At 38.1% G+C, this 16,210-nt stretch overlaps 1 protein-coding gene across 1 annotated transcript in view; it reads left to right on the top strand.

Moving 5' to 3' along the window:
- The window catches only part of LOC111814010 (zinc finger protein 555-like), an 8,478-nt gene extending 8,140 nt beyond the window's left edge, over nucleotides 1–338 (top strand). Inside the window, exon 6 of the mRNA XM_023706425.1 lies at nucleotides 312–338. Within this exon, the coding sequence (XP_023562193.1) occupies nucleotides 312–338 (27 nt within the window). The remainder of the gene's footprint in view (nucleotides 1–311) is intronic.
- The last annotated feature ends 15,872 nt before the right edge of the window (nucleotides 339–16,210 follow it).

The raw sequence follows: 16,210 nt of genomic DNA, 5'->3' as shown, positions 1-16,210 counted from the left end.
GCCTAACAAGAGAAAGACTGGAGAGAATCCCTTTCAGAATGGACAGTGTAAAGACACCAACTCTGCTCTTAGTGAACAAACTCTAGGTATTGTAGAACCGGGGATTGAACTCAGATCCTTGCATTTGCCAGTCAAGCGCTTATCCTACTGAGCCATCTCCCCGGCCCCTATTCATTTTTTTAATACTTTGAAAATTTTTCATTTAGAGGAGAACAGAAATACTATAGAAGTCAATATCATCTTCAGATAACACGTTCAGAGATGGAAGTATTAAGTTTGTGTTTTTCACAATGTTCATTCCTTCTATCCAGGAGCAGCTGACAGCTTTCATCTTCTGAAATCCTCTGATCTCTTTAGAGAGTACTATAATTTTTGCTGTATAAATCTTTTACTTCTTGGAAATGCGGTATTATAAGTTGAACTAAATTCAAAAATTTTAAATCTTTAAATATTTATTGCCTGCTCCTTTCTACTTTGAGAATTCTAATTACATGAATATAAGTTTCTTGGTTTTGACACAGTGAACTATTATGACTGATCTGTAAATTCATTTTTATTTTGGACAATTTTTATTTCTATAGTCATTTATGTTTATAAATTTATTTTCAATTTGCAATCTATTAAAAAAAATAAAAAAATAAAACAATAAATCTTTTGCTTCCTGAGATTGATTCCTAAGTATTTCATTTTTTGAGGTATTATTGTGACAGGCTTATTATTCTTATTATTCTTATTATTTTGGTGGAACTGGGGATTGAACTCAGGCCCTTGCCCTTATTCCCCTGAGCCATCTCCCCAGCCCATGAAAGGCATATTATTGTTTTGCTTTTTTCTTTAAACTAATCTTGTGTGTTTATATCTGGTAGCCTGAGCAACTAATTTGAAGATAGCATCATATAATACAGCAACTACTGTTGAATTCCTATTACTTTGTTTAGTGAAATTTTGTATCATTTCTAATGTTTTTTTAAATCACTATTTTGTATTCCTTAAAAAAATAAAAATGAGAAAAAGTTTTTCAATAAATCACATAGAACTATTATTTATATATCTATATTCATATGATTAACAATCACATTTTTAAGAAAATTCAAGTATATCAAAGCTTTTTTTTCTACCCTTCTCTGACAAAACTAAACAAAAAAAGGGGATACAAATGAATGACAATTTTGTATCTATACATTCAAAATGGGATAGATAAACAGCTACGTTCTCTTAATTCAGTGAATAGAAAGATTTGTTCTAATAGTGTTTGTGTACAGGATATCATGTCTGCGTCTTGTACAATGAACCACTAAAAACTATACAATGTATTTATTTAAAATTGGTTTTGAAACTGTCTCATTGCTATTTGTTTCTCAATAAAATTATTTTTTTAAAAGTTTTTTTCCGGGGCTGGTGAGATGGCTCAGTGGTCTAAAGCACCTACTTAGAATGAGCTTAGCAAAGCAAAGGGACCACGGTTCAATCCCCAGCACCACATGCCAGCCAGCCCCGCCCCCTGGTGGGCTGAGCTGGCCACACACACACACACACACACACACACACAAATAAATTAAAAAAATAATTAAAAAAAATTTTTTTCTGCGTATTTTTGATCCACCTACGTCCAGTCTTCATAGATGGCGCCCACTGTTTCCGACATGGATTTGTAACATGTATCAGTTTCTCTGAAAGCACCAACACAGACACAGAAGTGTGCATGTAATGGTTTTCATGGAATATCCCGTATATACATTTTTTCTTTTTACTTTTTCTTGCCTTCTTTTCTCCTTCCCCCTGTCCCATGTGTTCTTTCATTTTTTAGCAATTACTTTCCCTTTCATAATATGTATTGTGCCGGGGTCCTATTTACTCTTTCATTTTCTTACATTAGGACGACAACACGATGCTTGTATGTGCGAGTCTGACTCATTTTACTTACGTGTATAATATCTAGTTGCATCCATTTACCTATAAAAACCTCGAGTTTGTCTTGCATTTTACTTGAGTAGTACTCCATTTCATAAATACCATGTGTTCTCTGCTTGCTTGCTGTTTGCCATTCCTTGGTTGATGTACAGTATTGGGGTTGATTCCAGGACTTAGCTATGACAAATGGAACTGCTGTAAACATGGGCACATACATAGCACTGTGGTATGATGTTTTCAGTTCTCAGGAAATGCAGGAGGGAAACAGCTGTGTCTAATGATGCCTCTAATCATAGTTTTTGCTTTTTAAATTTTTTATTCTTTTTATACTGAGTCATGGGCCTGGAAGACATCTCAGAATAAGCTGCAGAGACAGTGATCTAACCACCTGCCTGGCAAGCATAAGGTCCTGAGTTCAATCTCTGGTACCACAAAAAAAGAAAAAAAGAAAAAGAAAGAAAGACCATATACAGAGTCACATGATGCAGCTCGGACTTGTAGTGATCCTCCTGTTTCAGTCTCCCCAGCACTGGGATTGCAGGCATGGTCCACCATGTTTGGTTTTGGGGCTGGCATGTTGCACCCGGGGATCTGGGGCAGCATGGCATGTGGTACCAGCAATTGAACTCAGGACCTTGCACTCACCAGGCAGGTGGTTAGATCGCTGAGCTATCTCTCTAGCTTAATCATAGGTTTTTGAGGATTCTCCTCACTGATTTCCACAGTGGTTTCACCAGTCTGTAGTCCCAAAAATGAGAAAGGTTTTCTTTCATCCAACAGTCCATCCAGCATTTCTTATTGACTTCTTGTCGATAGGTATTCTTTCTGGAGTGTGATTGAACCTCAGTGTTGCCTTAATTTGCATTTCTCTAATGGCTAATTATATATATTATTTATTTATTTATACCAGAGATTGAATTTATTTATTTTTGTACCAGAGATTGAATGTAGAACTTTGCACTTGTCAGACAGGCACTTGCTGCTGAGCTATATACCAGGGCCCATTTTTCCTATATTTATTCATCATTTATGTTCATCTAAGAAGTGTATTTGTCTCATATGCCCACTTTTAAATTGGGTCTTTGAAGTTTTGAGGTTTGTTTTATTTATTTTTTTATTTTTTTAAAATTTTATTTATTTATGTGTGTGTGTGTAGCCAGCTCAGCCCACCAGGGGGCGGTGCTGGCTGGCATGTGGTGCTGGGGGATCGAACCTTGGTCCCTGTGCTTTGCCAAGCTTGTTCTAAGTAGGTGCTTTAGACCACTGAGCCATCTCACCAGCCCCAAAGAGGAATGCTGAAAGACAAGTAACACAGACTGAACATCCATAATCTGTTTTTTTTTTTTTTTTTTTTTTTTTTTCGGAACCGGGGATTGAACTCAGGTCCTTGAGCTTGCCAGGGAAGCGCTTATTCCACTGAGCCATCTGCTTGAGGTTTGTTTTAGTAAAATTCTTTTTATATTCTCAATAGAAATCTTTTGTCTAAGGGAGAGTTGGCTAAAAGATGTTTTCCAACTCATGGATTTTTTTGGTCTTCTGCACAAAAAATAATACTACTATAAATCAACAACTGGGATCCCTCTATGTTTTTCATCTATTTCTTGTTCATCTCAGTTTTGAAAAATGTATGTTCCTATTGCCTATTACATATCATGTACCTCTTTCTTTCTTTTGTGGTACTGAGGCTTGAACTTGAGACCTCGTGATTGCCAGGCAGGTGCTTATGCTGCTGAGCTAAATCACTGGTCCCATTTACTTTCCTCTTATACAAGTAAAAGTTAAACACCATACCTCTTATATTAATTCAGTCTTATATAAATACCAGCATCTTTGTCCACATGTTCTAATAATGGCATTTCAACAGAGTCTTATGATATTAAAAAATGAAAAATTAAGGTGACAAAGTTTAACTTATGTTTTTTTTTTCAGAACTGGGGATTGAGGGCTGGTGGGATGGCTCAGTGGTCTAAAGCACCTACTTAGAACAAGCTTAGCAAAGCACAGGGACCGAGGTTCGATCCCCCAGCACCACATGCCAGCCAGCCCCGCCCCCTGGTGGGCTGAGCTGGCCACACACACACACACAAACAAAATAAATAAATAAAAATTAAAAAAAAAAAAAAAAGAACTGGGGATTGAACTTAGGTCCTTGTGCTTGCCAGGGAAGCCCTTATTCTACTGAGCCACCTCCCCGGCCCCTTTAGTAGCATACTTTAATGTCGCTTTGCTTCATCATTTACTCAGTTTATTTCATTAGAAAGCTGTCATGTGATGTCACAATGTGATGTTTAAGAACAATGGAGAATGAGTTATGAAGAGGATAGTGTATTCTCATTCTGATTACACTATGGGTGTATCAAATTCAGTATTAAGTATCATTGTAAATATGTTAATTTATTTAAATTATTCTATAAGTGTAAATATATAAAATGACATATGAATGTATTTCTGTGTTTGATAATATTAACATCTTTTTTCCATAATTTTATTGAGAAACAAATAGCAATGAGACAGTTTCACATCAAATTGGTAGGACAGTTCCAATAATTAACACATTGCCTACTGCCTTCCTAGTGGTTATTTGTTGTACAAGATGCAGACATGATATCCTATTTACAAACACTGATAATATTAACACCTAACACTGGAAGTACACATTGCAGACATAGAAGTTTATCTATCTCAGATAAGGAAACACTGTTGTTGTAATGAAGAGGTACACATCTCCCTCTTATCAGGATAGTAATACCAGAAAAAAATAGAAAGGCAAACGTTTTCTGACAAGGGACACATAATTGAACAACTGTCAAAAAGTCAAACAGCATTTACCTTACCCAAGTAGAGCTACTCTTTCACCCCAGGTCTAAATCTAACAGTCTACAAAATTTGTGTCTTTACTAGCGTAGAATAATTTTGTACCACATAGTGACTGGTCCAGGCTAAAAAAATATTAAACCTCAAGCACAAATACATTTTTGGAGGAAAATGTACATTTCTTTTGTTTAGATTTATTATAGGAAGAAAGACCCCTGAAGGTGGATGGAAGAGAGGCAGACAGGTAATGGCAGAGGATGAAGAGAACAAGGGCATCCTTAGGCAGATGGCACCGGAAGAAAAGCATCACACTGATTGACAAGGAATTAAGCAATGGAGGAGTTCCTTTTCCATTACCAGGTTTCAATCTCATTTGAGTACATATAGGTAATTGTAGATTTATTTCTATTCTCAAAGGTGTGTTTGTCAATTTCAATCCACATTGCGTGTCTTATCCTTTCTAATTTCTCATAATATAAAGGCATCTGTGGAAAGTATATTATGCAAGCTGATTTTACGAGACCAGCATAATCCTGGTCCCAAAACTTGATATTACCACAACAAAATAAGCCAACATCTTGATGAGCATGAATGCAAAACTCTCAAAAAAATGACTGCAACACAAAATTCCAGAGCTTACTGGAAACGGCATTAACGTTTAGTAAGCTTGTTCCATCTAGCCAAGAAAAAAATGTTCGTCATAGCCAAATTGATAAACATGATACGGCAAATCAAGATAATGAAAAACAAAAACAAGAAAGATCATCAAAGACCAAAAGTTATATTTATCTCAATTGATACAGAAATGATGTATCTTGGGACCATGAAATAGCTCAGAGGACTAAGTGCCTGCTTAGGCAAGTGCAGGGACCAGGCTGAAAAGTGAGACCTGTACTAAATACATTAAAAAAATATATATCTACATATATATACATATATAGATATATATACAATTTTATTTTATCACTTAATATAAAGATACATATATCAAATACATTTTTTATGTGTTTGGTACGGAGTCTCACTACAAAGCTTGGACTCGTAGTGATCCTTCTGTTTCCAGCCTCCCCAGCACTGGGATTACAGCCAATTTGTGGTCAGTGTAGCATGCCTGGGGACGAGGCCAGCATAGCATGTGGTGCCAGGGACCCAACCCTGGTCCCTGTGCTGTATCATTTAAAATTTGGAACATATTTTTTCTCTGTGCGCAAGAAAATAAAAATAGTTCTACACTCCTAACTTATGGTCAACATAATCCTGAAGTTCTCACCAGAGCAAAGAAGATAGAGAAAGAACACACAATTCTAGCGTATGTGCCGCCAGAGCAGGCACAAGTCAGAATAACTCAGATTACACAGGAAAAGTCAAAATATTTCAGTTTAAGATAATATACTTATTATTATGGAAAGTACTAAAGTCCCCACCCAAATAGCATCCCAGTACTAAATAAATTAAGGAAAAAAAGAAAATAACTGTCCATTACAAAAATCCACAAATCTTTCTAAAACCAATTTCAAAATACTTCAAAATTATGAATAAAATTATCATGAATATAAAAAATATTACCAGAAAAATTAATGGATGAAGTAAAATATTCATAATTTTAATTGAGAAAATAGTGATCTAATGTTCTGAAAAAATAAAAAATTTCAAAGGCATATCTTTATAAGTGAAAAACTAATTGCACTATATGCAGACTTTTATTCAGCTACATATTGCTGCAATAAATATGAGATAAATAAATTTAAAAGGTGGGAGTTTCTTCTTAGCTCAGCACTCTAGGGCATTGTGTCTATGGTTGTATATCCCATTAAGTTCGGACTGTGGTCCTAATGTTCCCTTAAAGGGTAAACTGCTAATGATCCAAATTCCTGCCACTGAGCCCCACCTGCTAAGGGTCCCAACACCTCCATAAGCTGCAACAGGCTGAGAACCAAAACTTCAGGACTGAAATATTACCTAAGTTTGAGACTGTGACACAACCAAAGGCCATCTACCTATGCCATGGGCTCTCTATAGACATATCAAAGTCATACTTCACTGAAATTAAAAAAAATCCTAAAATTCATATGGAAACACAGGAGCCTACACACATAAAAAAACCTCACAGCAAACCATTGCAACCTGAAAACCAACAAGAAAAGAATTCAAAGGTGAACCAGAAACTACTGGAAAATTTAACTGTGTATGTGAGAAGTGAGTTTGTTGACATTATATCAAGGATTCACCCCCTCCCCCCCGGTACTGGGGATTGAACTCAGGACCTTGTGCTTGCCAGGCAAACACTTATTCTACTGGCTATCTCCCCGGCCCCACCAAGGATATTCAAATATTGGAAAACTACAACAAATAATGATTAGATGAGTAAAAATCTTAACATATACTTCAACAATGAAAGAATGTAGATGAGAAACAAAAATTTGGATACAGGCCAAGCACTAGGTATCCTTAAAAAAAATTCAATTTAAACTCATTAAGAAGGGGCTGGTGAGAAGGCTCAGTGGTCTAAAGCACCTACTTAGAACAAGCTCAGCAAAGCACAGAGACCCTGATTCAATCCCCCAGCACCACATGCCAGCCAGCCCTACCCCCTGGTGGGCTGAGCTGGCCACACACACACACACACACACACACACACACACACTAAATAAATAAAATAAAAAAATAAAAAAAATAAACTCATTAAGAAGAGAGAACTTTGTACAGCAAGATAGCTTAGTGGATTAAGTGCCTAGTTAGACAAGTGCAGGGACTGGGGTTTGAGTCCCAGCACCACATGACTTGCCGGCTCTGCCGTGAGGCATGCTGAACTAGCTACTGAGTCCAGGCATGCTAGCACACGCCTATAATCCCAGAGCTTGGGTGGCTGAAAACAGGATGACGATGAGCCTGTGGTGAGACTCTGTACCAAACAATCAAACAAACAAACAATAAAAGTTACATTTTTAGTTATATAGGGTCTTGCTTTAACTTAGTTTTAACAATCCAGCAGAGGGCCAGGGAGATGGCTCAGTGGAATAAGCACTTCCCTGGCAAGCGCAAAGGTCTGAGTTCAATCCTCCGTTCTGCAAAAAACAAAACAAAACAAAACAAAACAAAAAAAACAATCCAGCAGAAAAGTGTAATCATGAGGTATAAAAAGTAAAGCCATATTAATATGCTGAGCTGTAAAAGGCTCAAGTCAACAACTTCAGACATTGCCAGTCTTACAGAAACCCATTACTATAATGGACTATTAGACTATATTGGGTTATTTTGCTGAATTCAAGCACCTACAATATTTGAATGGCAATGGAATACCCATCTCTGACAAAAAATGGGGAGGATATAAATGAAGGACCATTTTGTAGTGAAAAAATATACCTTTATATGCAAAATAGGATAAATATACAGCTACTGTCTCTTAGTTCAGTGAAAAGAAAGATTTGTACTAATAGTGTTTAGACAAGATGTCATGTCTGCATCTTGTACTCTGAATAACTACTACGAAGACAACAATATGCAATGTATTAATTATTGTAATTGCCCTACTAACCTGTTTTGAAACTGTCTCATTGCTATTTCTTTCTCATTAAAATTAATAAAAACATTTAAAACAAACAAAACAAAAACAAAAACAAAAACAAAAGGAATAGATGAGGTCTAGCTCGACAGTATAGCACCTGCCTAGACAGTGTGAGGTCCTGAGTTTAATTCCCACTCCTACCCTTTCCAAAATGAAGAAACAGGGATGACAGAAAAGTAGACACTAAACTACTAGAAAAGAGGAGGATTAGGGGCAGGGGAGAAATGAAGATAATGAGGGTAAAAATGGTCAATATTTGTTTCATGTTCATACAAGTGTATCAAAATGAATGTTAATTATCTGTTTAATATTTAAAAAGAGAGACTGGACATGGTGGCACACGCCTGTAATCCCAGCACTTAGGAGGCTGAAGATGGAGGATCACTATGAGTCTGATCTAGTAGTGAGACCCTGTACACTCTGTAGCCCTGTCCTAAATTCATTAATCTTTTTTAAATGAATGACAAAGGACAGCTACTCCAATGGAGAAAAACAAATATGTATTGGAATCCCAAGCATCAGTGACAATGAATGAATAGCAACATCTCTAGCAAAATATATTTGTTATAGAAATACAAATGTAACTGTTGGGGCCGGGGAGATGGCTCAGTGGAATAAGTGCTTCCCTGGCAAGCACAAGGGCCTGAGTTCAATCCCTGGTTCCGCAAAAAAAAAAAAAAAAAAAAAAAAAAAGAAAAAAATGTAACCATTATCTGTTTCTTTCAATATACCAATAGAAATCAGCAATATAATCATCCAAGCTATCCTGTGTATATACACATCTTTCTTTTTTTGTGTTCATTCATTTGTTTATTCCTTTTTTCTTTTTTCTTTTTTTTCCTTTCCCACATCCCTGTTGTTCATCCACTGTTGGTGGAAGTGGAGACTGGTACAACTACCATTTAAATCATTGTGGAGCTTCCTCAAAAAACTAGGATTGGAGGTCTCACTGAACTCAGCTATTCCCCTCTTGGATATTTTTCCAGAAGACCGGAAAACATCACACCATAGCGATATATGTGCACCCATATTTATAGCAGCACAATTTGTCATAGTTAAACCTGGAAACAACCCAAAATGTCTTTCTGTAAGTGAGTGGATACTGAAAGCCTGAAGATAATGGAATAACAGGATGTCCAGCTATAAAAAAATAAGATCCTGGCTAGCCAGATAGCTCAGTGGACTTAAACACCTACTTAGGCAGACATAGGGACCAGGGTTTGATCCCTGATGTGCTGTGCCAGGCCCGCCCCCCAGGGCACGATGAGATGACGAATGAGACTGGGTATGGTGGCACATGCCTGTAATCCCAGAACTTGGGATGCTGAAAAAGGAGGATCACCATGAATCTGATCTGTGTAATGAGACCCTATAGACCTTGTACTAAAAAAAAATCAATATAGGTTCCATTAAGTCAGAAAATAAAATTGATATTAAATTTAACTTACTAGGTGTAAAAATTCAGTGTTGGATAACATGTGTTCACTGGTTTGTGTATGTGCTTGTGCCCATGTACATATGGGTTGATACTTTTCGGGTTTATAAATGGCAGTTTATGTATTATACTGAAGGAGCTGACACAAATAAATGATGCAAGGTATGAGTCAATGACACAAAGATAATAAGTGAAAATGAGACTCATTAACAGCCATCCACATAAATACTCCTTCTGGTTTTCTTTCAGCAGGTTGGTGGTTGAGTATTTTCCAAGGGGAACAATACAGTACAAACCACATTTTAAAAGATTATTTTATAATGAATCACCTGAAGAATCATATACAAAGAGTGGAAATCTGCATACTGAAGAACAAAAATCCAGCTGAATGCTTGGAACTTAATATCTTGCATGACTCCACGTGAAACCCTAGAGCTTATAACAATGCCTCCCACAAGTCCCACTGGAGGCCAAGAGCCATGACAGTGTGTCATGTCAGCCCATTTCATGGATCTGCACTAGGAAGGCCCAAGGTCAGTGGTGAAAGCTAGAAAATCTGTGCCAGTGGGATGAAGGATCTGTGCTAGCAGGCTGAGGGATCTGAGCTGGAGCGGGAAAGCAATACTCAAAGTAAGAACTACAGCTTCCTACAGAAGTACCTCAATCATCCTCAGCAACAGTGAAATTGAGTTCCCATCAGGAAAGCCAATGTGACAAGCTTCTCCAGGAGACTGAGCTGTGCATAATCTTCCCCTCTGGAGCCAGGAAGCGATGCTCAAGATGAGGACCAGACCTGCCAGCCCCACCCACAGGGCTCACTGAGACAGCAATTGAGACTGTAAGTGGTGGCGTGTGCCTGTAATTCCAGTTCTAGGGAGGCTGTAAACAGGAGAATCACTACGGGTCCATTCCAGTAGTGAGACCCTGAACACCCTGTAGACCTTTCCGTAAAAAAAAAAGATGATGCCCAGAGCTCCCCCAAAATGCACTACAGTCATTCTCAGCAACAATGAGATCCTGAGCTCTTCCTACATCAAGAGCAGCCAAATTCACTAGGAAAGCCAGCATGACAAGGTCCTCTAGCAGGATAGCCCAAGACAACTAGTAGTTCCCAACAGCTCCAACAGCTTCTCCAAATAGCTTTCTTAACAGCACCGCCCCCCCCCCCGTTCTGCCTGTTTCTCATGTTTTCACAATTTTATTTTTCCAAAGCAAAAAAGTTGAATGCAATAATGTATGCTTTGTGTACATGAAATTTAAAATAGAGGAGATGGTAGATAAATAGCAACATGTTATAAAACAATGTATTGTCATATTCTGTTGATTGCCATCACTGTTGCCCATCTTGCCTAAATTTGTTATGTACCTGGAGGCCATGCAAGTAGGGCCTTCCACTGCTGATGCAAAGAACCTCCAGCCGTGACTCTGTAGCTCAGGAGAGGAGCCCAGGCCTGGATGGCCAGGTGTATCCCTTGGTAATCAGAACTGAATACAGGAGTTTGGGCTCAGCCAGGTTTTCTTTGTAGTAGTTTTAATAGGTAATTAATGAAGAATAAAAGTAGAATTGTGAATCAGCATGAGTAGAATAAACCACGGACATTGTGACGGTTTCCCCAGCAGGATGACTCTGGGTTTGCAGGTGTCCAGACTGAACTGCAGCTGGTACAGTCCAGGTTCAGCTTTGGGCAACCTAAGCGGTCTCTGAACCTCCCACACACTCAGAGAAAAGCAGTGTGAGCCAGTGCATGAGCTAGCTGCAGGCTAACTCAGGACCAGCAGGCTAACTCAGGACCAGCAGGAGGTGTAGCGTGTCCTCTGAGCACAGGAAGCACAGGTCTTGTTAGCCTCTAGCCTTTCCTCTCTGTGTCAGCATCTTACGACTTCTTTCTTTTCAGCAGAACCGGGGATTGAACTCAGGCCCTTGCGCTTGCCAGGGAAGCGCCTATTCTATTGAGCCGTCTCCCTGGCCCCAGCATCTTATGACTTGAGGAGTTCTTTCAGTACATATTCAGCTGATTCCTTAAGAAATATGCAAGTTCTCAGTGAAGATTTTTGTTTAATGACTTAAATATATATTTAACTATTGACTTTCTTTCCATGTGCATTTTTAATAGACAAGTAAACATAATTACATACATTTCAAAGAAATCTATAAGTTTGGATATTTTAGCAGCACAAATAACTCTTCTATTGTGTCATGTAGAAATTAATGTTTTGGGGGCTGGGAATGTGGCTCAGTGGTAGAGTTCCTGCCTTGCATGCATGAGGCCCTAGGTTCAATTCCCAGCACCATCAATACACACACACACACACACACACACACACACACTGAATAAAAATGGCTTCTTTAGCCGGGGAGATGGCTCAGTGGAATAAGCGCTTCCCTGGCAAGCACAAGGACCTGAGTTTAATCCCCGGTTTCACAAAAAAAAAATTCCCATTCAAAAATGGCTTCTTGGGGCTGGAGAGATGGCTCAGTGGTCTAAAGCACCTACTTAGAACAAGCTTGGCAAGGCATCAGGGACCGCGGTTCAATCCCCCAGCACCACATGCCAGCCAGCACCGCCCCCTGGTGGGCTGAGCTGGACACACACACACCCCCCTCTCTCTCTCTCTCTCTCTCTCTCTCTCTCTCTCTCTCTCTCTCTCTCATAAATAAAAATAAAAATAAAAAAAATTAAAAAAAATGGCTTCTTAAGTAAATATATATATTAAAATAAATTAGTGTTTTATGAAATATAATGAGAATATTCTCTATACAGTCTCAGTGCCTTTCAGTTTCTGTCTCTCTCTTATTCTTCTACTGCTCTGAATTTTTTTTTTTTTGGTACCAGGAATCAAACTTAGGACCTTGCCAATAAAAAGCTAACAATATATCCATGGAATAAATCACAGTGTCTTTCATTCAGATTCAGGGAGATACAGGTAAGTATGAGAATACAAATTGGAATTATATACACAGCTATTTTGCATACACAAGTTATATACTGAAATGGGAAAGGTAGACAACAAATCCTTAGGAATTTATAGTGAAAAATCATTTCAATAAAAAAGTGTTTCCTCAAAAGAAAATCAAGTGGGTATCCAAATCAGGAGAAACCGAAATCTATGAAAGTCACAGGAAGTAAATAAAAGAAAAAAATTTAAATTATAAACATAACTTGAAGATTTTATATAGATTTGTTTTTGTTGAACCAGGGATTGAACTCAGAACCTTGTGTTTGCCAGGGAAGCACTTATTCTACTGAGCCATCTCCCCAGCCCTGAAGATTTTATATAGAGTGTAAAGGTCTAAGAACACAAATTTAAAAAGTAACTACCACATATCTGACTACAGAGAAACACTCTTTAGTGTTTTAGTTCAAAGTGAGATGTAAATATAATTTCATGAAATCATCAAACAAATTGCAGTGTTTAAGAACTCCATAAGTTGGCCGGCCAAATAGCTCAGCAGATTCAAGTGCCTGCAAGCTAGGCCCTGCCGCCACTGCGCTTGGCTGTGTTCACAATTCTGTTGTAACCTGTAGCTTCTCTGCCATTTCTCTGGCTCTCTTCTCCTGCTGAGCTTTGTTTCTTGGAAGTGTTTAAAACCTTCTGCCAGGGGGCTGGAGAGATGGTTCAGTGGTCTAAAGCGCCTACTTAGAACAAGCTTGGCTAAAGCACAGGGACCGCAGTTCAATCCCCCAGCACCACATGCCAGCCAGCCCCGCCCCCTGGTGGGCTAAGCTGGCCACACACACACACAATAAATATAAAAAATAAATAAATAAATAAAACCTTCTGCCACTGCCATAGCTACTGCTGTTGCTGGAGCCATCATAGCCACCTTGATTTTGTGGTTTTGGTAAAATATTGGCTTCCACCACATAGGACCCAGAGCTTCTGCCTCCAAAGTTTCCTCCTTTCATGGTTTCAAAATTTGAAGACTGTAATAGCCTAAGTCATTTGATAATGACAATAAGCTTGTCTTCTGGATGGTTAACAACCTAAGTTTGCAGACCAAAATTAGAGAAAAATGAGGGCTACAAGGAAAGCCAATATTTTGGCCCTAACCTTCTAAGGTCAATTAAGACTCAGGACATATGAGAACTTGTACTGTAACGTCATGTATCTCGGTAGTGTCCCAAATTTTCTGATCAAGGAGATTATGGGGCCAAAGAGGAAAGTGATCGATGATGTAGAGTGTGCTTAAGGAGAGTCACATGGGGAGAAGACACTCTCTCAGGCTTTCACAGAGAGCACATTGGCCAAGCAATGGCCGTGACTCATCCACATGGCTGACACTGACAAAGGTTCTACAATCTGAGGTACAGGATCTCAGGATAAATCCTGAGGGGATTTCACTGACCTTATCACACCCAAAAGCTACAATTCTTGTTGCATAGGTCCTGCTTTACCTTGGTCTTAACCATCTAGTAGAAAAGTATGAAGACGAAATATAGGAAGTAAAGCCATGCTGTTATGTTGAGCTGTGGGGGACTCAGGTCAATAATTTCTGACATTGCCAGTTAAACAGAAGACCCAATGCTATTATGGGCTACTGGACTCTTTTAGAATATTTTGCTGAGTTTACACACCTATAATATTCAAATAATGGAACTTAGAAAAAATGGGGTATACAGATGAATGTCCATTTTTTATCTGTGTATTCAAAGTGGTTAGGATAGATATATAGTTACATTCTCTTAATGAATAGAATGATTTGTTCTAATGGTGTTTGTAAATAGGATCTCAAGTCCGCATCTTGTACAGCAATTAACCACTAAGAAGAATATATGCAGTGTGTTATTTATTGAAACTGTTCTACCGATTTGATTTGAAACTGTCTCATTGCTATCTGTTTATCAATAAAATTATGAAAAAAATGGCTATTAACTGATAGATCATTTGGCCTCCAATCTGCTTTTTTTTTTTTGGTGGAACCGGGGATTGAACTCAGGCCCTTGTACTTGCCAGGGAAACGCTTATTCCCCTGAGCCATCTCCCTGGCCCCAAATCTGCTTCTTGATTTTGAATTTTTTTTCATTTTTTGTATTAATGTTTAGGTCTGGACTTGATTTATGTAGCTTTTACTGTTTTAAATGTGAAAATATGCATTTTTTAATTTATCATTCTTTGGTTTTCAATGCTGCTGTGGTATGAAATTTTTCACTTATTATTCGTTAAATCCTAAAATCCTATAAGGAGGTTTCAGACCATTGTTTTAGATCCTTTATTTTGCTTTTTGAATTCAATGAGACTTTTTGATGTGTGTATATGTGACATGCATGACAATCTGTACTGCTTTCTATGTTAATTGTATGAAATTATGAACACAGTACATTTTTATTTTATATGAAAAATTAAAGATTTCAAAACAAAAATAAATAAATAAATAAATAAAATTAAAAAAAATTTGAAGACTGACTGTTGTAATTGCCAAATTCATTATAGCTTTCACCTCCTCCATAATGATTCCATCATTACCAAATCCATTGTAGCCATCTCCACTACCACCATATTCACCCCCACCACGGCTGCCACCAAAGCCACCTCGATCACTGAAGTTGCTTCCAAGACGGAAACAAGTCATTGCCACCAAAACCACCTCCACGACCACCACCAAAATTTCCAGAGCCATTTTGACATCTTTGGCTAGATGAAGCACTAGCCATCTTCTGCTTGGACAGGGCTTTCCTCACTTCAGAGTTGTGGCCATTTAGTGTGGTATTTCTGAATGACAATCTTATCCATAGAATCACAGTCATCAAAGGTTATAAAAGCAGAACCCCTCTTCTTTCCATTGTCTCAGTCAGTCATAATTTCAATCACTTCAACTTCTCCATATTGTTCAAAATAATCTTGTAGGTGATGTTCTTCAATATGTTCTTTAAATACCACCAATAAAGGTCTTCTTTACTGTTAAGTGGGCACCTGTTCTTTGAGAATCTTCTTTTGAGACAGCTCTCTTTGGTTCCACAACTCTTCCGTGTACTTTGTGTGGCCTTGCGTTCATGGCTTCTCCATGTGGTGTAAATAACAAACCCCAAGCCCCTGGAATGCTTGGTGTTTGGGTCTCCCATTACCACACAGCCTGTGAGTGTTCCCCATTGCTCAGAATGACTCCTCAGACTCTCATCAGTTATTTCAAAGCTCAGCCCTCTGATGAAGAGCTTCCCTAGCTGTTTGGGCTCCTTGGGAGACTCTGACTTAGACATGACAGCAGTTGGAAGAGAGATTGATGGTGCTTCCTCCATGGTGTCCACCAGCAGAAAGGAATAAGCTGCTAAGCATACTACTACAGTGTATTTCTTGAAGATCTAACTAAATAGAAAATACAACAAAGAGATAAATTTCAAAGTCTACATAACCTGCCAACTATAAACAACAACAAAAAAGAAAATCTAAACATAACTATATGAGTAATATGATTCAGTTGGAAATAAAATGTCTCTTCCCACAAAAAGTTGGAGGACTTGATATATTTTGTGTTTTTAAAATATTTA

Source organism: Octodon degus, unplaced genomic scaffold, assembly GCF_000260255.1.
Source record: "Octodon degus isolate 3935 unplaced genomic scaffold, OctDeg1.0 scaffold00255, whole genome shotgun sequence".
NCBI classification, from domain to species: Eukaryota; Metazoa; Chordata; class Mammalia; order Rodentia; family Octodontidae; genus Octodon; species Octodon degus.
The sequence above is the reverse complement of the archived record's forward strand: the minus strand, read 5'-3'. Positions and strand labels throughout refer to the sequence as shown.